The sequence below is a fragment of the Taudactylus pleione genome, unplaced genomic scaffold, assembly GCF_031769625.1.
Source record: "Taudactylus pleione unplaced genomic scaffold, aTauple2 ptg000139l, whole genome shotgun sequence".
NCBI lineage: Eukaryota > Metazoa > Chordata > Amphibia > Anura > Myobatrachidae > Taudactylus > Taudactylus pleione.
Genome location: NW_028284541.1, coordinates 4,275,887 through 4,301,196, shown reverse-complemented (window position 1 = coordinate 4,301,196; position 25,310 = coordinate 4,275,887). Strand labels below are relative to the sequence as shown.

General features: G+C 45.8%; 2 protein-coding genes across 4 annotated transcripts in view; one reads left to right on the top strand and one right to left on the bottom strand.

Annotated features, from left to right (window-relative positions):
- The first annotated feature begins 1,835 nt into the window (after positions 1-1,835).
- DHRS7 (dehydrogenase/reductase 7) lies at positions 1,836-22,182 on the top strand. Its single transcript, XM_088473726.1, has 7 exons — positions 1,836-2,111; positions 4,434-4,586; positions 4,998-5,104; positions 5,716-5,955; positions 7,803-7,925; positions 10,772-10,987; positions 19,924-22,182. The coding sequence occupies exons 1-7, from the start codon at positions 1,979-1,981 to the stop codon at positions 19,960-19,962; spliced, it is 1,011 nt and encodes a 336-aa protein (XP_088329852.1). The 5' UTR covers positions 1,836-1,978; the 3' UTR covers positions 19,963-22,182.
- PCNX4 (pecanex 4) overlaps positions 21,934-25,310 on the bottom strand; it is an 81,378-nt gene continuing 78,001 nt past the window's right edge. For all 3 annotated transcript variants that reach the window (XM_088473723.1, XM_088473725.1, XM_088473724.1), the window contains exon 12: positions 21,934-22,494. In XM_088473723.1, coding sequence (XP_088329849.1) covers positions 22,243-22,494 — 252 coding nt within the window. In that variant the 3' untranslated portion in view covers positions 21,934-22,242. The remainder of the gene's footprint in view (positions 22,495-25,310) is intronic.

The window sequence follows — 25,310 nt, the reverse complement described above, 5'->3', positions numbered from 1 at the left end:
ATATAAAAGCACATAAATATAACTGTATATAGACCAATATAAAGCCTATGCCACACAGTAGTACCCCTTATACACATTATGCCACACAGTAGTAGTGCCCCTTATACACTGTCACACAGTAATGCCCCTTACACATTATACCACGGTAATCCCCTTTACAGATTATGCCACATAGTAGTAGCGCCCCATATAACACATTATTCCACATAATAGTAGTGCCCCTGACACATTTTGCTCCCCCTCCCCCCCCAGCAACTCACCTCCTTATGTCCCTCCAGCATCCTCTCCCCTCCCCATGTGCCATCAGCAGGTGTGGATGTGGTGCTGGGCCGCCAGTTAATTACAGCCAATCGGAGCTCGTGGACCGGCAGCCAATCAGGAGCCGCCACTGCTGATTGGCTGCCGGTCTGCGAGCTCTGATTGCCTCATGACCGGCTGAGCTTTCTCTCCATGTGTGCCTGCCGATGCGCCAGCTGTAATTAGGTGGCGGGTCTTCACCAAATCAACACCGCTGGCACCCAGGAACCCGGCAGCAGCCCTTCCTGGACCTTGTGTGCTTGACTGGGTGCAGGGGGAGCAGTGGGCCAGAAGCAGCTCGGGCACCATAGCAGCCGCATTCCTTGCACCCACAGTAGTTACGCCATTGTTTGCATGCATGTTAGCAAACAGTGGGATCCTTTTCAGAATCAATGGAATGGGGTTTTATAGGCGAGGACAATGTAAACAAATAAAGGCTGCAGGCGTACTTCAGGGTCCAGTCTTCAACCCGGGCAACGCCGGGTATCCCAGATAGTATCTCATAAAATCGCATCAAATTAGCCCCTTTCATGAACATGTGAATTGCAGCATTATGATCCTCGTCTTGCCAATTTCAATAGGAACTTGGTGGAATGCAGTTAGGATGGCCATTGGTGGGCTGTCCATTGATGGTCACCATCGATGCTTCCATCTGTGATTACTGTCGGTGGCACAAAACCATCTATGTCCCAGTGCTGGGGGGCTCGGCGGGCCGCAGGCCAATCAGAATTGGGGATGGGGCTTAGCAGACCACCAGGGGTGAGGCTAAGCTTTGTGTCATCAGAAAAAATAATAAAACGATCGGGTGTCAGGCTGCCATTGATGGCGGGGAACCATTGGATCTCTGCCATCAATGGCAAAACCATCAGTTAACCATTAATGGTCATTCCTGGAATGCAGTAGGGCCACGAGTTATCACTATGCTGGGATAGGCTGTGGTCAAGTCCCCAGTGTGACGAGAAATGGGACGGTACACATCAGGGGACATGGCCTCATGGGCATGAGGACACGGCCCGCGAAGGCGCACCTGGGGGATTACCTAAGTGCCGCACCCGGTGTCACCACCCATAGTGATGCCACCGCATACCAGAAGTTTAACTAGTACTATGATTCAACTAAATAGGTTTGCTACAATTTACCATTCTGTGGTGTTAATGTAACACTCCCTTCTCATGGTGCCTATTATCCTTTGTAAGCGTGTAATAGTACATTTACTAGTAATGATCTTCCAGATTACCTATCTTTAAAAAAAAAAAAAAACAGCACATACCTAGCCATAGAAAGATGCACAGCCCTATACATACTCTTATATGCGGATCTATGGCAGCCAGGAGCATATTGCAGATAATCATTTGCCAGCACCGATGATAGAACACCAAAGTGCACATAACCTCCCGATGCCATCTTGGCTCCGTAATAAAGTTATGCAACTGCCCTGGAGCACAGAGCCAGGCACCGGGCTGCTGTATGTAACATGAATGGAGGCTGCATGACAGGAGCACGGCTTCCGCTGTATAGAGGGAAGTAGGAGGAGGATTCACACTGGCCGAGAGCCCTCCTGTTCCTTCCATTAATAAGGAACTCCTCTCCAACTGTACCTAGTACTGTATCAGAGGACACCCAAAGTGTCAGACCCACTCCACGCGTGACCTAGTGTGTAAGCTGCTGTACGGTGCACGGCATGGATCTGCTCACCTCATTGGGACTCCTGGGACTCTGCTGCCTGGCTTACTGCCTCGTACAGCTCGTCAGGCTCATTAAGGCTGATGCAGATCTCACACTGTTGTGGGCTGAGCGCTTTGGTCACTCACCAGGTAATTAGCTGCGAGACTACTGCCCCCAAATATACATTATTACTTGCAAATCCTCTGGGTCCCTGGTTATGAAGTTGTCTCAGAACATCGTGAAAAAAAATAAATGCATGATGTGTGTTATAAAACTTAATATATGTATAGAAGATTTTTGTTATGCTCCATCTGCTTGTTATTTTGGCAATAAACTTATGTAGTTTATGCAATTTACCTGCTTGGAGTGTTCTTCCTGTTTGAAATATTAACTTTGCCTTGGTGCTCAGCCTAATTATTTCTATCTACCGCAGTGTGTTTCAGAGCGGTTTTCAAGTGTGCCGCGGTGGTCAGTTCAGCACACTAGTACTGTAGTGTGTTTTATTCCTGTGGAGGCTAATATAGTGTGTTTTATTCCTGAGGAGCCCAATGTAGTGTGTTTTATTCCTGAGGAGCCCAATGTAGTGTGTTTTATTCCTGTGGAGGCTAATATAGTGTGTTTTATTCCTGTGGAGGCTAATATAGTGTGTTTTATTCCTGTGGAGGCTAATATAGTGTGTTTTATTCCTGTGGAGGCTAATATAGTGTGTTTTATTCCTGTGGAGGCTAATATAGTGTGTTTTATTCCTGTGGAGGCTAATATAGTGTGTTTTATTCCTGTGGAGGCTAATATAGTGTGTTTTATTCCTGTGGAGGCCAATGTAGTGTGTTTTATTCCTGTGGAGGCCAATGTAGTGTGTTTTATTCCTGTGGAGGCCAATGTAGTGTGTTTTATTCCTGTGGAGGCCAATGTAGTGTGTTTTATTCCTGTGGAGGCCAATGTAGTGTGTTTTATTCCTGTGGAGGCCAATGTAGTGTGTTTTATTCCTGTGGAGGCCAATGTAGTGTGTGTTATTCCTGAGGAGGCCAATGTAGTGTGTGTTATTCCTGAGGAGGCCAATGTAGTGTGTGTTATTCCTGAGGAGGCCAATGTAGTGTGTGTTATTCCTGAGGAGGCCAATGTAGTGTGTGTTATTCCTGAGGAGGCCAATGTAGTGTGTGTTATTCCTGAGGAGGCCAATGTAGTGTGTGTTATTCCTGAGGAGGCCAATGTAGTGTGTGTTATTCCTGAGGAGGCCAATGTAGTGTGTGTTATTCCTGAGGAGGCCAATGTAGTGTGTGTTATTCCTGAGGAGGCCAATGTAGTGTGTGTTTTCCTGAGGAGGCCAATGTAGTGTGTGTTATTCCTGAGGAGGCCAATGTAGTGTGTTATTTCATTGGTCACACAGGCTGGATAGTGTGCCTTGCCAATTTGAAAATCTCATGTAGTGTGCCTCGAGTTGAAAATCACTGATCTATCGGGATGTAGTCGGCATCCTGGTGTGCGGGATGCCGAAAGTCTAAATACCAGCGCCGAAATCCTGACAGGTCGGGATCTCAGTACCAGTATCCTGGGGTGTTAGGGGGAGGGTTAGGCATTGGGGAGGGAGTGTTAGGATTATGGTGCGGGGAGGAGGAGGTTAAGGTTAGGCACTCGGGGGGAGGCTAGGTTTAGGGTGCGGGGAGGGGGTGTTAGGTTTAGGAGAGGGGGGAGGTTAGACTTAGGCACTAGGGGAGGAGGTTAGGGTTTGGCACCGGGGAGGGAGGATTAGGGTAGGGGTTAGTAAAACACTTACCATTAGTTCCTATGGGTGTCGAAATGCCGCTGTCGGTATTCTGACCAGCGGCATCCCAACAGCCGGGATTTCATACCCAACCCCTATCTATCTATCTATCTATCTATCTATCTATCTATCTATCTATCTATCTATCTATCTCCAATACGATAAATTCTCGATGCCAGAAAAACAAATATTCAGGGGTTTTGAAGAGCAGAGTATTCCATAATGGGTTGTATGTGCCCGAGATACATTGATGACATATACAGTGTCGGACTGGGCTATAAAGGGCTGACCAGGGAATGCAGTGGTAGGGGTGTGGCCAGCAATCAGGGGGTGTGGCCACCCACAACAGAGGGACTTGACCAACAATTAGACAGGATATACAAAGAACAGGACCCCTTTATAAAGAAGAGGGCAGGGTTGTGTCAGGACCACTCACTTTGATTGGCAGGAGGGCTAATCTTGATGTTGATTTCAAACCAAGCACCCAAGTTCATCCATGATTCTTCTCCACAAAGTTACTCAGTCTAGAGGTGGGTGTGGTAGGTGGGTGGGTGTTCCTCAGGGAATGGAGCCCACCGGAGATTTCCCCTGTACACCCATGGGCCAGTCCGACCCTGGACATATTTAGATTGCCGTCTTCCCTTCAAAACACATCTATCTACAATGTTTGTGTTGATATAAATTATTTGATTTTTTTTTTTTTTTCCAGAAAGCAAATTTAGCGGCAGCGTTGTGTGGGTGACCGGTGCATCCAGCGGTATCGGGGAGGAGTTATGCTACCAGTTAGCCAAATTAGGTGCCTTACTAGTCCTGTCATCCAGAAGAGAAGCTGAGCTGCTAAGAGTGAAACAAAGATGCCTTGGTGTGTGCCTTTTATCCTCCTTATATGTTCTGCAAAAGTATTTGGATGCATCTGTGTGTCTTTTATTTCTAGTAGTTTTGTTCTTTTGGCTAATATGAAAAAATATATATATTATTTAAGATGTAATGTATACTACAGCTGGCTAAGGGGCCTATTCATTTAACTTAAAAGTATGTGAAAGTAATCCGTTATACATGCTGTACAAGGTTTTAACAGCCCCTAAAAAAAACAAAAAACCCTAATAGCGAATGTGTAATTCACAAGCAAAACAAACATTTAAAAACCTGTGTGTAAGTGCATATGACCTGCGTCTGGTGAAAGCCGGGCACATGTATGTGACTGGTGCAGACCTGCATAAATCTTCGCTTCGACGGTGTTCTTAAACACTTTTTTGTTTATTTTTGTTAACAGAAATCAGCTATTTAGAAGATAAAGATGTATTAATCATTCCCCTTGACCTAACCGATCTCAGTACACATAAAGCAGCAACTGACCGAGTGATTGAACATTTTGGCAGAGTAAGTGTTTTTGTTCTTCTTTTCATTACAGCCCCCTCCCATATTCATTCACAGATTCTGTAAACCTGCGGCAGATCTCCGTGTTTCGTCAGACAGGCTTTACCTTGGCACTGCACTCCGTACGTTATTTAGTGCCAATAAATCTTCTGTTATGCTGCGCACAGGCACCGTTATTTTGGCCTGACCGACAGTCGTCCAAATCAGTGTAGCAGTGTTCAGGCTGGACAAGCCAAGTGGATCGATGATGTGGTCGAGGGGAAATAAAACCAGGAACACTTGGGATTAAATAGTATGTTTGGCACATATAGGGATCACATTCATCAGCCAACTTAATTATCTGACATACCGTCTCCATATCCCATCCGTCCTGATTGGCTTTGAGCTAGAGAACTGGTTCTTTTTGCACTTAACACAAACCTAATAGCTCCTTCCTGGCAATTAGAGGGACAATCGATCTTGCCGTGAGCACCGAGCAACAGAATAAGGTTGAAGTCTGAACAGGTCTCGCCAACCATGTTCCATCCACAGTCGCAAATCTAGTGCCAGATTTATGTCAATTGTTACCTATCGGCTCAATGATCCTTGTTATTATTTTTTTTTTTTCTCCACAGATTGACATGTTAGTGAATAATGGTGGACGGTCCCAGCGCTCGATGTTTGTGGATACAGAAATGGATGTTTATCAGGGTTTGATGGAGGTTAATTATTTGGGAACGGTATCTCTGACTAAATATGTTGCGCTACATATGACCGAAAGGAGGAAAGGAAAGATTATTGTAATAAGCAGTGTCACAGGCTTTATTGGGGTGCCCCTGTCTTCTGGATATGCTGCTAGCAAGCATGCTCTGCAGGTGCGTTATTTAGGTTGCGTGTCGTGTGTTTTCAGACTGTATCGTGATGCGTTTGATCAGTCAGAAGTTTAGCTAGTAGTAAAGCTTCCTCCACATGCAATAGTTTTGTGAAATTGATTCAGAAGATCTTTTATTAAGTGATCTTTGCAGTGAACGATTTGTACAGACACAACATGACTTAAATATTAATAAGGTTGTTCTAAGAAGAAGAAAAATCACCTGATTCTCATCCTTCAGTCTGTCCACAAAACTCAGCTTTACATTTGTTTTCCAAGTGTACTGCTAACAGTGGCGTAACTAGGGCAGGGCGAGCGGGGTGCGTGCCCTGGGCGCCGTTGGACCAGCGGCGCGGGGGAGAGCCGCCGGCCGCGGTACCGGCCCGCCCTCCCTAGTTAGCCAGTGTAGCGCCGACCGCAATGAGTGCGGTCAGCACTACACATTTACACAGGACCGGCGCTAGGCTTCCAGCACCGGTCCTGTGCTTCACACCTGAGCCCGTTCCCTCCCCCTGAGTGCTTGCCCAATAGCGCTAGGAAGCGGGCTCCGGCTGTGCATAACACACGCATCGCCGCCAGCGCTGGCGGCGATGCGTGTGTTTAACAGCAGCCAATGAGAGTCAGATAGACTCTCATTGACTGCTGCAGCACCCACTGCAAGAGCCGGACTTCCGTCCGGCTCCTGCAGTGGGTAATGGGACTGACGTCATGACGTCTGTCCCATAATGCTGAGCGCGCCAGCCCGGGCGGGAGCGGAGTCGTGAGCAGGACTATATATATATATATATATATATATATATATATATATATATATAATTTATTTCTTTATTTTAACCTATCTGCACAACGGGGGAGGGGGGTGGCTACTACTTGGGGGACCTCTACTGGGGGCGCCATTGGGAGGACCTCTACTGGGGGGGGGGGCTACTCAACTGGGGACTACTACTTGGGGGGGAACTACCACTGGGGGCATTATAAAAGGGGCCTACTACTAGAGGCACTGCACTCGGGGGACCACTACTGGGGGCAATAATGGCAATAATAGGAAGGGCCACTACAGGGGGCACTGGATAGGGGGGACCACTACTGGGAAAACTGCAGGGGGGGGGGGGGGGACTACTGCTGGGGGCACTATATAAAGGGCACTGCATAGGGGGGGGGGGGACAACTACTACTGGGGGCACGATATAAAGGGCACTGCATAAGGGGATACCGCTACTGGGCGCACTGCATTGTGGGGACTGCTACTGGGGGCACTGCATAAGGGGGAACACTACGTGGGGCACCGCATTTGGGGGGGCCACTACTGGGGGCACTGAGTAAGGGGAACTAATTGGGGGCTGTATAAGGGGGACCACTACTGGGGATACTGTATAAGGGGCACTACTATCGGCCTGCATAAGAGGGACCACAACTGCATACTGGGGGTACTGTATAAGGGGTACTACTGGGGTTAAGGTGCATATGGATAGGAATGTTCAGCGTGAAAATAAAGGGGTGTGTCATGTTGACACACCCCATTTTTAAGTGACCACACCCATTTTTTACTTCGCCGCGCGCACATCTCGTGATGTTGGGGGGGGGGGGGGGCGTGGCTCCCTTTTCAAATTTGCCCTGGGCTCCAAATACCCTAGTTACGCCACTGACTGCTAAACCAATATGCTCAAACTTAACCAAATGTCTGAAATGTTTTGATTCTATCCTTAGTGCGTCTGACGCATAGCAATAATTGTGTGAGCACAGTGAATATTATTGCATCTCAGCTGCAATTTGTGGTGCTGGTGCCTTATGTTTAGGCTTTCTAAAAAAATATATATATATTTAATGATCTTGTGGTTTCTTGTTTTACAGGGATTTTTCAACAGTCTTCGAATTGAACTGGGGAGTTACCCAGACATTACCGTAAGCCTCATATGCCCAGGGCCCGTTACATCCAAAATAGTGGAAAATGCTTTTACAGTAAAGAAGGATCAGGTAACCTGTCTTGTACACTTTCCCCTGCACATGCAAACATTTATAATGTACATTGCAGGTAACGATACTGCCTTTGAACCTCTATACACCCCTGCCTATACCTTCTGATATCCTGCCTATAAACCTCTTAAGAATGACGCTATTTTGCGTACGCAGTTATACAGTAAATAAAGACTCCAGACCTAGAACCTGTGGTTCCAAAGCACAAAGTATTATTCAAGTAAAAGTACAGTCAGTTACACGCTAGTTATAAATACAATATAGCGCAAAGGAATTATACAGACCCAAGTACAGTTATACATACGCAGCGCTCTGGACCAGATGTAGGCATCAGCAAGAAACCCCTCGTCAATCAGCATTCAGCACGAAGACTCGAAACCCAGGGTCAGAGCACACATTATTTATACCCCCCAGAAATAGACAACACAATAGAGAAGTTTGTTGCTAATACCATTGGTCCTAAAGGAGAGGGCATATGTTACAAGGCATCTAACAGGTTGGTTCAAATAGACACAGTCCAGCCTCTAACAACTGGTGGTCTCTGGTTTCCCGCCTCATGCAAATCCTAACAGTTGGTCATATAATGTACATTTTGTTGCTTGAAGTCTCTGCGGTCCATAAGTTGAGAATGCCCGTTGCGATCTCTACATCGATGTTACCGGAATACTGTTCAGAGAGTACGCATCAGTACAATACCAAACATTGCTTATTTATCACATATAAAACCTTAGTTACAAAATAATCTTTATTTCATAGCAATTATAGTAAATGTGCATACTTGAATCTTATACCTTAAAGCTTATGGAACCTTGTATGTGGATATGTAATGTGTGAGTATGTGGGGTTTGATGTAAAGACGTTAGTTAACTTGGGGCAGATTTGTGTGCATGAAGCTAATATTCTGCGTTTTCATACAGGATCTTATGCATTCGCTAATATGCGACTAGTTAACTGCGCAATTGTGCGTATTAATGTGTGTATGAGAAATGATGTAAGATGCAATCGCATGATGCTAATAGTAATATTGCCACATGTACTAAAGTGTGAGTTTATCTAAAATGGCGCTTGGGCGGCCATTCGCAAAATGGCGTCTTGCAATTTCATTTCCAAGATTGCGTCTTGCGGCCAGTCGCAAGATGGCGTCGTTGCAATCCAAGTTTAAACTGATCTTGTCTCAGCCAATTATCCAGCTTCGACACAGGACACTGATTCTCAGCCTAACCATAGTCTTCTAACAGGTCCCAGACTTGTCCTGCTTATTAGATCAAAGGCCAGCTCAAAGATAAGCTACTGAGAAAATTGCCTTAAGCCCCAAATGTAGCATGTGGCCAAAAGTGGTGAAGGCTTTAAATGTCCAAATTTTTGGGATAAAACGATTATACGCTAAGTTGTTCTCTGTTATTTACAGGTAGTTTCCTCTCACTGTATCAGGAAGTACAGAGTATGACATTATAATATGAGGGAATATAATAAAGCCTGAATTTACAAGAATTCGCAACCCAATCTGGTTTTGCTTTTAAAAGAATCAATACTTTAAATCCTGCAGCAAAATCTCAGAAAAATCGCCATATTTGGAAATTAAGACCCTATTACATCCCCCCCCCCTTGTCATGGTTTAAAATAAATAATGATTGATTTTATTTCATTTCTCTTTACAAACATTATTGACTTATAGCTCTGTTATATCCTTCAGCCATGAACTTTACGAATCTACAATCCAAACAATAGTTTCTTTCAAAATATTGCCTTTGTGTTGGATGACCATTACTATATAAAGACACCATGTAACTTTCTACACATGCAATGGCAGATCTACATTTTTCTTGAATTTCCAGTGAAATTTATGTTCAAGTTGTGTTTTTTTTACTGCATTTAAAATCGCCTGTCATTTAACCCATGCCGGGATTTAGCAGTCGGATCCCGGCAGTCGGCATTGCGTCCGCCGGTTTCCCATACCACTAATTCCTAGTGAATGCATAGGTGAATCAGTATGAAGGCATTCCTCTTGGAGGCTATGTTCTCCCATACAGTCCAGCTGTTGCCTTAGCCCTGATGAGCTTGTTGATAGTGTTTGGTTTCCACATGTCCGGCTTAACTCCCTGCGCTTCCTTACGCACTGTCCACATGCAGGTAAAACCAGGGAGTGACCTACTTGTCCTAGTTCAGTCTCCTCCGGAGGCATAGGGGGGAAAAAGCAAAATAAGGAGTTTCCCATAGAGCTATTGCACTTCTCAGAGTCCTGTGGGTTCAGTTACCGGCTCATAGCATAGTGGAGGTTTTAGGTATCCTTTTTCAATGCAGGGGACAGTGAATGCAGATGCACACTCAAAATACAATGATAGTCAAAATAATCCTGATAAACTCTACAATTAACATGGAGTATAAATGAGGTTCTTAGTACATGTTCGGCCAAAAATGTTTGCCCATCCACTGCATCACGTAACCCCATCAGATGGGTCCCTAACATCCCTAATACTAACACATTATGTCAACTTATCTAGGACTTACCTATAATAGTGCCCATTCTAATACAGTATGTAGACAGCAATGTAGGAACCTGTGCTGATTAAAATCACCTATGGGTAGTGTTAGTATTGGGGATGTTAAGACCCATCTGATGGGTTCCACCTTGACGTGGTGGATGGCCAAACATGATTGGTTGCTATGGGCAACATCACTTCTAAAACTCACTTCGAAAAACTCTCACTTTAGTAAATGTACCCCAAGACTGCAATTGTGACTCCTTATTGCAGGATACTTAGGATTATGCAGTTGTTTACTTCCAATATAATTGTGGATTTCTGCACATCACACATCTCATTAAACATATTATTTTCTTGTTGTAGGCATTTGGTGATACTGCAGATCAATCTTACAAGATGCCAACTGCACGCTGCGCTCGCCTTACGTTGGTTACAGCTGCAAATAACCTGAATGAGTCTTGGATTTCAGACCAGCCCTTTCTAATTATATGTTACCTCTGGCAGTACGCTCCTACATGGGCGCAGTGGATAACAGGGAAAGTTGGTCAGAAGAGAATACAAAACTTCAAAAGTGGATTGGTAAGTGCTACGTGTGAAATTCATTGTCATGTCACTGGATCATAATAGATTTATAAATGATTATGTATTGAACAGATATTGTAATGAGAATATGACTACATTTATGTCCATGTAATCAAAATAACAGCACTCCACTAGCTAGGAGCTCCACAATGCTGGGGATATTGAGGAACGGTTATAAGCAATGTTCTAAATGCACCTTGTCACAGCGAGCAAGGGACAATTATTAGAAAACAGTTCTGCTTTAGTCTTTTATCTTTATTGCTCATTACAACTAGATATGTGTCATTTCCACCGACAAAAGTGAGGCAACCAAATTGCGCAATGTTCTTTCAGGGCATCGTCACGCTAATTTGCTTAATGTTAAGTTGTAGTAGTAGTTTTCTGCCTATGCACAGGCTAATGTCCTGTAATGCTATTTGATTTATTGTTTAATAAAAATGAAATGATATGAAAGCAGACAAATTGAGGTCATCTCAGGCAGCATGGTGTGAGGACAGTAACATTTAGGTATTTCATTGTAAAAATATGGAGGCTGCTCCGTCGTGCGCATGCGCGAGACCCGGCGAACGACGGGGAAGCCGTCGCTCGGGGTCTCGCACCAAAGGGGGCGTGCTGTCGATGGTGAGTGACAGCACGCCCCCTTTGGTGGGTGTGCCTGCCCAGACGGAGGCGTTCCCATGGGAACGCCTACCGACTGGGTCCGGCCCCACTGACATCACTAGTGATGTCAATGGGAGTGTTTTTGGCTCTGATACAGCCAAAAGCACTCTGGGCTTGCGGCAGCGAGACCCTACCACAAGGGTCTCGTCGCAAGACCATCGTGACCATCTTTTTGGCCGCTCGCATAAGCTGTTGGTGGTCACCCACAGCTATGCGAGCGGCCAGGAGGCCGCTCCAATATTAGGTAGGAGGGCCCTGATTCAGAGCGAGCGCTCTGGTCAGAGCGTCTGGCTCTGAATCAGGCCCTGACTTCTAACTTTATATCAGTTCTCAGAAGGATTAAAGAGAATTTTGTGTTTTCTAGTGTACATTACATTTATATAAATGTTTATATTAAGGTTTAGAGGGATATGGCCAAATAAATGCTTTAAGCCAGGGCTGGGGAACCTTTTTTCTGTCGAGGGCCATTTCGATATATATATATATATATATATATATAACATTATTTGCAGGTTTTATGCAGGCCACGCCCCCTCCATGTGATGTCACATGGGGCCAGGGGAGGAGCGAGGGTGGTTCCAGTGAGGCATGAGCTCCGGCACCAAAATGGACAGAGGCCATCCAGGGTTCCGGAATTCTAAGACGGGAGCTTCGCATAGGTGTTCCAACTCCAGTGAGAGCTGCTTGGGGAAGTAATCGCAGTCACCCTGTGGAATCTCACTCTGGCACATGTATTCTGTCAATTTACGCAAATGATCAGAATATATAATACAATCTCCTCTATTGACTAATAACAATGATCCAAAAGAGCTAAAAGTCAGATCCTAGGTGCTATACATAAATAAAGCAGTGCCAAAGGAGCTACCCCTTAATGACAGATAGTGCATCACCGAAGGATTCTATTCCCCAAATGCCCAGCGTGATACTGCCACTGTTTGCAGTTTTTCTCTTCACTTCAATATTCCCCCGCAGTCTGGCCATACCTCACAGTTCAGTACAGGGAGGGGGGCGCTACGACATGCACTTTTTCCGGGCGCAATAGTTCCACGCTACTCCTCTGCCTGGGGTAGGGTCACAAGCGCTGGAGATTACAGCAATGCCAGGAGCATTCTGGGGAGCTGTAAGGGCAGCGGTGTGACTGTCTCAAGCCACCTGGAGCCTCCTAAGGCCGCTCCAGGTGGCACTGCTGTATAGATTCTGGCTGCAGGATGCCATTCTAGGCACCCTGCTAGCCAGATGAGGCTAGTAGAAAAAAAAAAAACTCAGAGGGCCAGACCAACTGATTCCATGGGCCTGAGGTTCCCCATCCCTGTTTTATTTGCGTGCCACAGGTACATCTAGTGCCAGATTAATGTCCACATGGGCCTGGAGCTGAAATTCATGAAGGGCCTATTGTGTACCGCTGCAGTAGTGTGACTGGTGATGTGGGGTCGTGACCAGTGCGGTGTAGGTGTGTGGCCTCTGCTGTGGGTGTGTTTAGTACCATGGAGGGCAAAGCTGGCGCCTACCTTCTATCTTGTGAAAGGATGTAAGCTGTATTGTCTGTCTTTCCTTGCGTGGATTTATAAAACAAGAAAATAAATCCAAAATTATTGTCATATCTGTATAAATGTTATCATTATCAAATGTTTCAGAACAGAGATATAGATACAGTATATAGTAAACTGGGAGGGTACAGGAGCTTTTAGGCACACTTAAGGGAACCCAAGCGGCTGTAGTGTGGTATGCTGACAATCAATGTCAAATTCTGATTGTCAACATACCACACTACACCCACTTGGGTTCCCTTAATTTTAGTACTTACCTCTCTAAAGTCCCACGCCGGCTGCAGCAGGGCCGCATAAATCACTAGAAAAATGGTCGCCGGCCATTTTCCCGGCGTATTGCGTACGTGCAGTAGTGAAATCAACACTGCGCCATTTCCCCAGTGACATTCACAGTAGACTCTGGGCACAGACTAGTGCCCAGAGTCTACTGCTAGGGAAAGAGTAGGGGGACCGTGTGCATTCCCCTTCCTCTCTTAATATGCCCCTGGATTAAGGATAGGGGGGAATACCATCTGGAGCAGCAGAGGTCATGACTGGTGGGACCTGGAAGAGGGGGGGGGGGATTTACACTGACCGGTGGAAAGATTCTGAGCATGCTGGTGGCTGGGCTGCTTTACTTCCTTCCTGAGCTAGGACACAGCTTACGAGTAGCACATCACAGGGAGTGGAGCATGAGGTGACTCATGGGTGGAGCTTTGGGACGGCCAGTAGACCCCACGGGGAGGGGTAGTAAACATAGGCTAAACTTCTGGCGGCCGGGATTTGAGTAAGCTGGGCAGTTGGTGGGGACAGGAAAAAGAAAAATTGTTTCCTGTCTGCACAGCAGTCTGTGTATCCTGTGGGCCTATTTTTCGATGGGAGGCCTGGAGCTGGAGCTCCACCCACCCATTGTTAATCCAGCCTTGTATGTATATATGTGCATTATGCTAGTGTCCCAGAAAGCATTGCCATCTTTGAGATGACGTCATTCACAGACATATCAGGTTGGCCCTGCAACAGAGCCGATGCCGATATCGGTGCATCTGCGTACAAGCGACTCGCAAACTGCCCATACCCTGGCCACAGGAACCGCTGACAATACCATCACTTTCAGTCCCAGTGGCCAGGTATGTTGGGTGGTGGATATTTTGGGTGGGGTATAAGTTCGGTGGAGTTATTCTGTGCACTGGAACAATAAGCAGCTTATAGATTCACTAGGAACTAGTGGTATAACAGGCACCTAGTGCCTTTTGTCTTAGTGATGCCGCTAGATGCTAGTGATATGCTACATTTCATGAATATCAGAACAGGCCAGAGTTTCCCAAACTCAGGGCCTGATTCTGACCCTGTCGCAAGCGCTGTGCGCTCGCAACCGGGTCGATGGTGGGGCAGTGCACATGCGCACGACTGAGCCGGCTCCGTCGTGCACGTGCGCGAGGCCCGGATAGCAACGGGCAGTCACTCCGGGTCTCGTACCAAAGGGGGCGTGCTGTCAATGTTGAGTGATAGCACGCCCCCTTTGGTGGGTGGGGGAGTGGCTGCCCAAATGGAGGCGTTCCCATGTGAATGCCTCCGTTTGGGGGCGGCCCCACTGACCTCACGAGTGTCAGAAGTCAGTGGGAGAGATTTCTGCTCTGTAAGAGCCGAAATATCTCTGGGGCTTGCGGCAACGAGACCCTACCACAAGGGTCTCGTTGCAAGCCCGATGGTCTTGACCATCGCGACCATCTTCCTGGCCGCTCGCTATAGCTGTGGGTGGTCACCCACAGCTATGCGAGCGGCCAGGAGGCCGTTCTAAAAAAAGAAAATAGCCCGGCCCTGATTCAGAGCGTGCGGCTCTGAATCAGGGCCTCAGTCCAAAAGACACCCTAACAGTCAAGGTTTTAAGTATATCAATGCTTGACCACAGGTGCCCAAGGCCTGAATGAGAGATGGAATTGCAGAGCCGCACACTAGCAGCTGCGCAGTTCCGTCCATTTAAAATACAAGTGCAGAAGGTGGTGTCGGATATCTCCTTGCTGCATCTGCGTGATCCCAGCGCTGCGGCCGAGGATGCAACCCGGAGTCACCATCGTGTTGGCCCTTCGGCCGAGCTGCAGTAGCTGAAGCTTACCGCAGCCTGACCGAGTCCTGGCAGCTTGTGAGGTTAGGAAGTCTGTGTGCACCCACACAGACCCTGGCCTCGTCCCTCCTGGAAAACAGGGGTGGCACACCCCCATTTCCGGAAACACTGGCCAGAAACACCCCTGCTCCATCTCCCAAACGCTGCAGTCTGTCAATCAGGCTGCAGTTGTGGGGTTCTAGGAGTGTACTCGCAGACTGAGGGCTGCACATGCCCAGTACACCTCCTGCACATGTGCAGTCCTCCCACCATCGGAGATGTGCGCTAACCTGATGGTTAGCGCACATCTCAGAATCAGGCCCTTAATCAATTTAATTTAATCATCTGTGCTCAACTATGGATATCTCTAAAGCTGGATACATACTTGGCGATGTGTATCCAGGGGTGATGTCGCGTGCAGCGGGGTGCCAGTATCTGCAAGTGCAAAAACACTTGCCGATGCCAGGAGCAACAGCAGGAACCATACTGACTATATCGCAATGCCGCTGACAACACACGGGAGCGCCCATAGTCAGCACATAGCAGGTACACAATGGCCGATGTGCCAGATATGTCGTCCAATCCGGCTGATCAGACATATCATCTAGTGCAGGGGTAAGGGAACTTTTTTACCTTTTACCTCAAAATATATTTAGATACGCCAACATTACCCCCTTGATTTGATAGGAAGGAAATCATATAGTAGTGCCCCCATAGTTATGCCCCTGTAGTAGTACAACCATATAATGCACCTGTAGTGCCGCTTGTACAAAAAAAAAAAAAAAAAACACTTGCCTTAATCCCCGCTCCTGCATCCGCCGCCGTCCTGTCTGCCCGGCTGCGCCTCGGAACTATGGGAGAGACGTCATGACGTCTCTCCCATAGTGCGCATGGAGAGAGGCGGAAGCTGGAGTTCAGAAGAGAACTCCAGCCTCCGGCTAACGTGGCGCTGCAGGGAAGGAGCCGGGCGCCCGCTGGTAATAACATCTCAGCGGGCGTCCGGCTTAGAGCCTCCCTGCAGCACAGCCGGGCATGCATATGAATCATTCTATATTATAAAATGATTCATATGCATGCCCGGCTGCCCATCCATTACTTCCAGGAATTAAATTTTTACTCCTGTTCCCTGACCACTATATTATAGGGTGTGCCCAGCATAAACCAGAACTGTTGGGGTGGATTGAGGGCAGTGTTTGGGAACCTCTGGTATAAGTGAAGAAATGTCTGGCTCCGACCGTTTGTAGTGGACACGTACACTTTTACGCCTTTTGCACACAGGTGTTATTTTAAATCATTAAACAACTTAACTGGCGGCGTCGCCTGTGATGTGACGACAGCTGGCAGTGCTTCAACTGGCAACGTTGCATCACATGTGACCGTGCTGTTACCCCGCTTCCCCTGGATTTTGCAGAGATCCAGTTTGCACTTGCGCAGAACGGACCTCCTCCGACTCCCTGGACCACCCGGAAGTGATGCGGTAGTATATGACCGCAGACATCAATTCCGGAATCGCGCCCCTGAATGCCGTGTGAACGGCATTCTTTAACGCATGTGTTAGGGGATCGCAGTGCGAGGAAGGGAACCCTGATTCAGAGCCGTACGCTCTGACAGAGCACTCGCTCTGATTTTTAGAGCGGCCTCCTGGCCACTCACATAGCTGTGGGTGACCACCCACAGCTATAGCGAGCGGCCAGGAAGATGGTCGCGATGGTCAAGACCATCGCGACCATCGGGCTTGCGACGAGACCCTTGTGGTAGGGTCTCGTTGCTGCAAGCCCCAGAGTGCTTTCGGCTTTTACAGAGCCTAAAGCACTCCCACTGACATCACATGGGAACGCCTCCGTCTGGGCAGCCACACCCCCGGCCCGCCCACCAAAGGGGGCATGCTGTCACTCAACATCGACAGCACGCCCCTTTTGGTACGAGACCCGGAGCGACTGAGTGCCCGTCGCTATCCGGGTCTCGCGCATGCTCACAACGGAGCTGGCTCCGTCGTGCACATGCGCATAGCGCTCGCGAGCGGATCTGAATCAGGCCCTTAGTTCTGACCAAGCACTTTGTGGCTGACCTAGATCAGCTTCAGCAGGGAAGACTGATCATCAGTCCCCTCTGACACCCGCTCTGCATATTGGGGGAGGGGGATCTAAACATCAGTGGGGTGAGGCATTAATAAAAATTAATATGACTCTGGAAGGGGGTTAAAAAACAAAGAAGACTGGTCACAGGAGGAGAAGGATGGGGCAAATAAAGTTATTTTTACGTGGGGAGTTTGGTTTAGAAAACGGAATTGTTTACTATTAATGGGGTGTGTGGGGGGTATTATTAGGATTTATGACCCCTGGAGGGGCTATTGCCTATAGGTGGTAGGCAGTTATTTTATAATGGGGGCCTATGGACATGGAGGGATGGGGGGTTGCAAAACACTCCCTAGATAGATAAAATATTTCAATATTATTAAAAAAAAAAGTTTAAACTTAATGAAATAATAAAAATTCTGAGTGGTTTTCTGGGAATTAAATAGTCAGTTAAGTGGTTAACAAGCATTGTAGGTCAGATTCAATTAAGTATGAGGTTCTGTCACAAACTCACACTACACACATTGTAGGTAATTACGGGAGGGAAAACCTCACTCGATTTTACTCTCGGCTCTATGAGGTGGCAGCAGAAATGCACAAGGATATCCTGCCCGTCTAACCCGCGTTATAGTAGCGCTCAGGTTTCCGGCAGAACCTTGACGTTTATTGAATTTGTCCCTAAGTCTGTTAAATGCCCTTTGAGTACAGAGAGATAAAGATATGGATTTGTGCACATGCTCACTGTGAATGGACCGGCATCAATTACCACATTGCCTACAGTATTAGGTGGCAATATGCCATAAAATACAATGGCGTTGTAGTATGCTATGCTGCATGGATACTTTGAAACCTGTCCATGAACACACTTCTATTGCTTCCTCAACGCTAGGACAAAGTTTTATCTACACTTTAATAAGTCATTTTTCAACGCTCTAGAGTATGAGCCCTGACCTTTGACTTCTTCTCTAGGTGTGACTTCACATTCTGACTCTGGCGTGATTATACGAGCCTTTCGATCTAGGGGGAGATGTATCACGCCAACTGAAGTATGCTCATAAAGAATAATTTTTCTTAAAAAAAAAAAAAAACCTGTCCTCCCCCATAAAAAAAAAGTGTTTGTGAAAATTCCCAGATGAACAAAAAAAAAAAAGTGATGCGACTAAAGCTGGGTATGCACTTAGGTGACCCACCTGACCAACCGTCCGAATTGGTAAACTATACATACTTACCAATCGGCCGCTCGATATGTCTGGCCTCACATCACACCTCGGCGGGCATTTAAATTTGCACACCCAGTTGATGTCAGTGTGAGTGGTCCCTACAGCCTGTACACAGCCAGATGCACCGATATATCTGTAAGATATATTGTCATTGGCTGTGCTGCAGGGCCGACCTTGTGTGTCATTCACAGACCTATTGTCTGTACACAGACGTGATATGTAATTCGCTGGCTGTACGAATAACACATGGCATAGTGTGTATTAAGCATAAGATCCACCAGGAGACCTCACTTAGGGGCACAGAGAGGCAGGCGAGTTGGTATTAATTACCCAGGCTTGTTGGAGGGGCCCGACTCCGCCGCCCCCTCTCACCTGTCAGCAGCCTCTCTCTCCAGCCTAGCCCAGCAGGCACTGCTTTGTTTTGGATTGCAGTGGGGACAGGGAGACTGCTGCCACAAGGCAATAGTAGCAGTCTCTTCTGCCTGTGGGGAGGAGCGATCACACGTCCTGCTATTAGGCCACGCCTGCTGAAATGTATCAGGGCCCAGACCAGAAGCCGTATTCAATTTGATTCGCACCCGCAATACTTTTCCGCCTCCCGGACTTTTCACCTACTTCGCCTGTTTTGCAGGCGGAAAAGTATCGCGCTCGTTCCCACATTCAATTTGAAAGTAGGCGAAAACGTGACCCGGCGAAACTGAAACAAGTAGAAAGTCCTGTTAGATTTGGGGAAATCAGCCTGACACCCCCCAAGAGATGCTCTGACATGGGGGATCACTATGGTTGGAAACTTTTTCGCCTATTACAGTGCATTGACTTCCCCCTAGGCGGAAAGTATTTGAAATTGAATACTGCGATATGAAGTCATCGGCTAAACTTTTTCGCCGATTTCGGCTTTTTGCTCCACATTGAATACGGGCCCAGCTCTCTAAAGGACAGACAGCACTTATGAATTTGATATGTGACACTTGCATATCTGTGTGCGCCGGAGTCTGTAAATGAAACGCAGCGGAACGTGAGTGTGGAAAAAAGCCGCGGCCGCTGCATCGTAGCCCTATGTATTCAGATCCAGACTCAGTCGCACACAGATATACAAGTGTCGCTTATCAAATGAATCAGTGCAGTCTCCTGGTCTGTCCTAGTCGTATCACATTGCGACAAAGACGCATTTTCAAGCAACAAAGATGCTCAGCCTAGCAGGGTACCTGGCGCGCCGAGAGGGGCCATTTGCTGCATCAATGCTAGCTGGATGGTAATTGGTTGCTATGGGACTTGTCAACTTTTCTCTTTATAGAAGGCTTACATTATCTCCTCTATTCTGTTATTCAAAACTTGTGTCTTTATGTTGCAGGACGCGGATTCTTCCTATTTTAGAAAGAAGACCTCCTAACAGCCTCTCTGCGCACGGGATTCCAGCGGTAATTAGCTATTTCCCACAGTCTCCCATTACTGCACTGACGTGTATGATGAGATCTGCCCTCCAAGATTGCTCAGCAGTATACATCCCTGTCACATCACTTGTATTGTCTTCTAAGATTCCTGAGGTAGAGCCGCAAAGTTTTAGTGAAAACATGTTTAATTGTCCTGTGTGTTTATTGTTATAGTGCGGGATATTTTGACTAAGAATTGTGAATCTTCCCAAAGGTTTATCCCCCCCCCCCTCCCTATTTTGTTGCTTTTGAATGGACACAACAAGTTTGGGATGATGGTGAGAGGGGAATACAGAAACTGTTTAAAGACGAGCAGGTCCTATCTATAAATGTTCATTATTAAATGTAAAAACATTAAAACGGGAGACTGTATTGCAGCAGAAATATAAATAAGCAACCAAAAAAAAACTTGTAGAAGCAAAATTAAAATGGACTCTATCAGGGCAATTCTATTAAATGTAATGTAAGAGCTCCTGATTCGACCCAAGGTACAGGCAACATGTACAGTAGTGTGCACAAAACAGTTATATAGGGTGGCCTAACGTTGTGCACCCCTATGGAGGTGTGAGGTAAAATGCACGGGGTGTAGGCCGCAGCCCCATTGCCCCTACACTGCATTTCATTGAATCGCCCCCAATATCTCTCCAATTTGTCATTCCTCATGGACATTAATACCATTGAGTACCACTAAAGAACCCGCCTAATACAACTTTGTGTGATATATCAAGCAAAAGGGGGAAAATAAAAGACACTTTACTATAACAGGTCACATCTTAAAGTCAAAATCCACGAAAACTAATAATAAATTCTTATTTGATTACATTGGAATGTGTGTATTTTAAAAAGGTATTGGTTGTAATACGTATCCTAAAAAAGAAACTGTGTATAAAAGGGCATGATTCAGTAACTATTACGCACGCAGGTAACATGGAGTACCATCGCAGCCTCACAGACACTTGCACAAGCTCTGACCTTACTCAGGAATTGCTAACTTCAGCGCACGCTATGAGTACTCAGGCTGCGTATGGCATCGCAGTGGATAATTTATGCACACCCCTGCAACGGGGTTCAACTGCATTGGCACGCCTGCGTTTCACCGATTACTCACACCCCCCCCCCCCAATGGTACTTTCTGTCAATCACTCTGTGATAGGTCTGCGATCGCAATGGAGTGTTCGAGCTCGCACACTGCAATGCATATACCAAACGCAACAATCGGCCGATGGTGTGCGTAATTGCACTTGTGATCCTTGTTGAATCAGGCCCAAAGAGGTAAAATTGTTTATTCCATGGGCACATGTACCACTATGCAGGGAACAGGAGGGTCCCAGCCTACTCACATTCTCAGGTTTCAGCTGAACTCATGGAGCGAAAGTGTTTTTTCGTTATATCAACGTATGTCTTCTAGTCTGCTTAGTTTCTGACTGTCCTGTCAGGGTGACTGCCCACAGCCATGTACAAATAATAAAAAGAAAATGTTAGTTTGCAGTATTGCTTTGCTTCCAACATCATTTCAGATCCGATTCCGCAGTGAATTTTAAGCATCCTTGAAACACTAGATATAGTGACCTAGTCAGCCATTGAAGTCTGCTTTCTATCTAGCGCCAATATTTAAGACCACAAAAACTTACTCTGTGCACCACGGTAGCAGTTACTCTAAAGACATTTGGTGTATCTGGAGTTCAGTTGCCTCCCCCTCCCACATTACTGAGCTTCAAGCAGGACATGAGCTGGGGAGGTGTGAAGATTGTATTCCATATAAACTTGTTAGTTTGTCTTACATATTCATTTTATATATGCTTAGGTCCCTGATCCCCATGACGCAGACCTGTGTCTGCAGGGGACCCTCCCCTAAATATCCCAGCTTAAGGTCATCTTAAAATGTATACTTCAGGGTGGTTAAAAAGCACAAAGCAAGTAAACTGGCTTACTACAATCGCAGAGAACATTTTATAAAATACATTTTATACAGTATACACATTTTGGTCAGACATATTTGAAAAGTATTTACACAGGAAGCAATGACCTGTTACAAGTCACTTGTCAAATTACTATTGGAATTATAAAACAAAATGAATCAACTGGTTCAGAGGTAAATGTGAAGGGTAACGACATAACAAATCTGTACATGCAGTTTAATAAAAATAAACCAAAATAGTCCAACAGCAGCATCTATTATTGTGTAACTAGATCATAAATTAGTGTTTTCCACTGAACATGCAGAAACACGGTACACGGGATTAATACAAAGGCACATGGAGGGGTACAGAGGAATAAATTGGATATCCAAGAGGTGGGTCTGCTGCTTGCACTGTCAGGTTCCGGAGCAGCACCGGGTGAGCTTGTATACTGTAGCGTTCCTCGTCATCGTTGGTAGCGTACAACAATTCCCAGGAAAGATTTGCCCACTGCCCTCGTACAGCTTCTGCATTTAGTTTTCCAATCTGCACCAGCTGTTCTTGTAGGGTTAGTACCCTGCCAGTGTACACGCCCTGAATGTAAATAATTATTATATTAGCAGTGCAGAACCGGATTCACATGCAACAAACCCAAGGCAATAATCCTTTTGAGATACACACGCAGCAGTGCCAATAAGACGGGTGCAATAATTGTGGGCACGTCTTCCCTAATAGGAACACATCTTGCTCTAACATCGTAACATTTGCTAGGAATGGGCACGTTATTGCCAGGATTCATAAAGTTGTACAAAGCGGGCACAAGAAATGTCATTATTATAACAGAGAAGACATCATTTCTGTTCCACTGATCAAAGCAAATCCATACAGCTAACCAGTCCTTCATAACCTGTTACCTCTGAACACCTGTCGCCATAGGACAAGTACATGGTTGAAGAAAGGCATGTTAGAGAGAAGTGTTTGATAGAAATGGGTGCATTATACACGGTGTCACCCAACATCCTATTAGATTACTGGTGGAATCATGGAACACAGGATGTAACAGGCTGTCCTGCTTTAAAGGGCATCAACCTCAGAAGCCATGCACAATTGTGTAGTGCATACAGTTGTATTGTGTCCCTTCTGTGAAAGCTATGAGCAAACTCAGAAAGTTGAGTTTGTCTCTTACGGATTTGCTCTGTCATATTGTTGAGCCTTTCAAAACCTTGTTACACCTCCTATTACATGCCAAGCCCCCATTCTATCTTAGTGCAGGAGGATAATCAGATCTCCATTGGATTGTCAGGAGTACTCTGGGAGGAGATGAGCTGATTTGGGGGAAGAGAAATCAAACACTAGAATTGTACTCAATGGTCAACTCTGCAAAGACTTCCTAGAATCATGATAGAATTAAGATTTTTACCTTAAATGTTTTTGTCTAACGTAATTTAAAAGAATCAATCTGAAAAAAAAAAAAAAACCTGGATTAGAGCCCTCTGATGTGCTCTTTAATTGCTGAGTACTGTAAAGAGGACTTATTGAATCAGTCTATACTCACACCATCTAGATACAGCAATCCATTCTAACCTGCAGGATTCATGACTGTGCCCTATAAACCACAAATAAACTTTGCTTTACTGTCTTGTAGTCACAGAGTGTTTAACTCTCTAGTAACTGTACAGGTGACTGGTCAGAAACCGCTGAGGTCATCTGCTTATCTAGGGTAATAACCATAACAAGGCAATCTACTGTGCAATATGGGTTAGAGGCAAGGAAGGAACACCAGTGCTATTTGTGTTATATGGGGTTTTTTTTCACCCTGTCAACTACTACAGTATATCTCTGAGGAGAATATATACAGTCAGGTGCATAAATATTGGGACATTGACAGAATTGTCATATTTTGGCCTCTATTCACCACCACAATGGCTTTGAAATGAAACAAACAAGATGTGATTTAACTGCAGACTTTCAGATTTAATTTGAGGGTAATTACATCCACGTCAGGTGAACGGTGTAGGAATTACAACGGTTTCTATATGTGCCTCCCACTTTTTAAGGGGCCAAAAGTAATGGGACTATCAACTCAAAAGCTATTTCATGGACAGGTGTGGGCTATTCCCTTGTTATTTCATTATCAATTAAGCAGGTAAAAGGTCTGAAGTTGATTCTAGTTGTGACATTTGCATTTGGAATCAGTTGCTGTCGACTCTCAATAGGAGATCCAAAGAGCTGTCACTATCAGTGAAGCAAGCCATCATTAGGCTGAAAAATCAAAACAAACCCATCAGAGAGATAGCAAAAACATTAGGTGTGGCCAAATCAACTGTTTGGAACATTCTTAAAAAGAAAGAACGCATCGGAGAGCTCAGCAACACCAAAAGACCCAGAAGACCACGGAAAACAACTGTGGTGGATGACAGAAGAATTATTTCCCTGGTGAAGAAAAACCCCTTCACAACAGTTGGCCAAATCAAGAACACTCTCCAGGAGGTAGGTGTATATGTGTCAAAGTCAACAATCAAGAGAATACTTCACAAGAGTGAATATAGAGGGTTTACCACAAGATGTAAACCATTGGTGAGCCTCAAAAACAAGGAAGGCCAGATTAGAGTTTGCCAAACAACATCTAAACAAGCCATTATAGTTCTGGAACAACATCCTATGGACAGATGAGACAAAGATCAACTTGCACCAGAGTGATGGGAAGAGTATGGAGAAGGAAAGGAACTGCTCATGATCCAAAACATACCACCTCATCAGTGAAGCATGGTGGTGGTAGTGTCATGGCATGGGCATGTATGGCTGCCAATGGAACTGGTTCCCTTGTATTTATTGATGATGTGACTGCTGACAAAAGCAGCAGAATGAATTCTGAAGTGTTTCGGGCAATATTATATGCTCCTATTCAGTCAAATGCTTCAGAACTCATTAGACGGCGCTTCACAGTGCAGATGGACAATGACGCGAAGCATACTGCAAAAGCAACCAATGAGTTTTTTAAGGCTAAAAAGTGGAATGTTAGGCAATGGCCAAGTCAATCCCCTGACCTGAATCCGATTGAGCATGCATTTCCCTTGATGTAGACAAAACTGAAGGGAAAATGCCCCAAGAACAAGCAGTAACTGAAGACATTTGCAGTAGAGGCCTGGCAGAGCATCACCAGGGATGAAACCCAGCGTCTGGTGATGTCTATGCATTCCAGACTTCAGGCTGTAATTGCCTTCAAAGGATTAGCAACAAAGTATTAAAAAGTGAAAGTTAGATTTAGGATTGTTTAGTTGTCCCATTACTTTTGGCCCCTTAAAAAGTGGGAGGCACATATAGAAACCGTTGTAATTCCTACACCGTTCACCTGATTTGGATGTAATTACCCTCAAATTAAATCTGAAAGTCTGCAGTTAAAGCACATC

Coding starts and splice junctions, on each gene's coding strand:
- DHRS7 (XM_088473726.1), top strand. CDS start 1,979: ATGGATCTGCTCACCTCATTGGGACTCCTGGGACTCTGCTGCCTGGCT. Junction 4,587..4,997: donor AGTGAAACAAAGATGCCTTG/GTGTGTGCCTTT, acceptor TTTTGTTAACAG/AAATCAGCTATTTAGAAGAT. Junction 5,105..5,715: donor TGATTGAACATTTTGGCAGA/GTAAGTGTTTTT, acceptor TTTTCTCCACAG/ATTGACATGTTAGTGAATAA.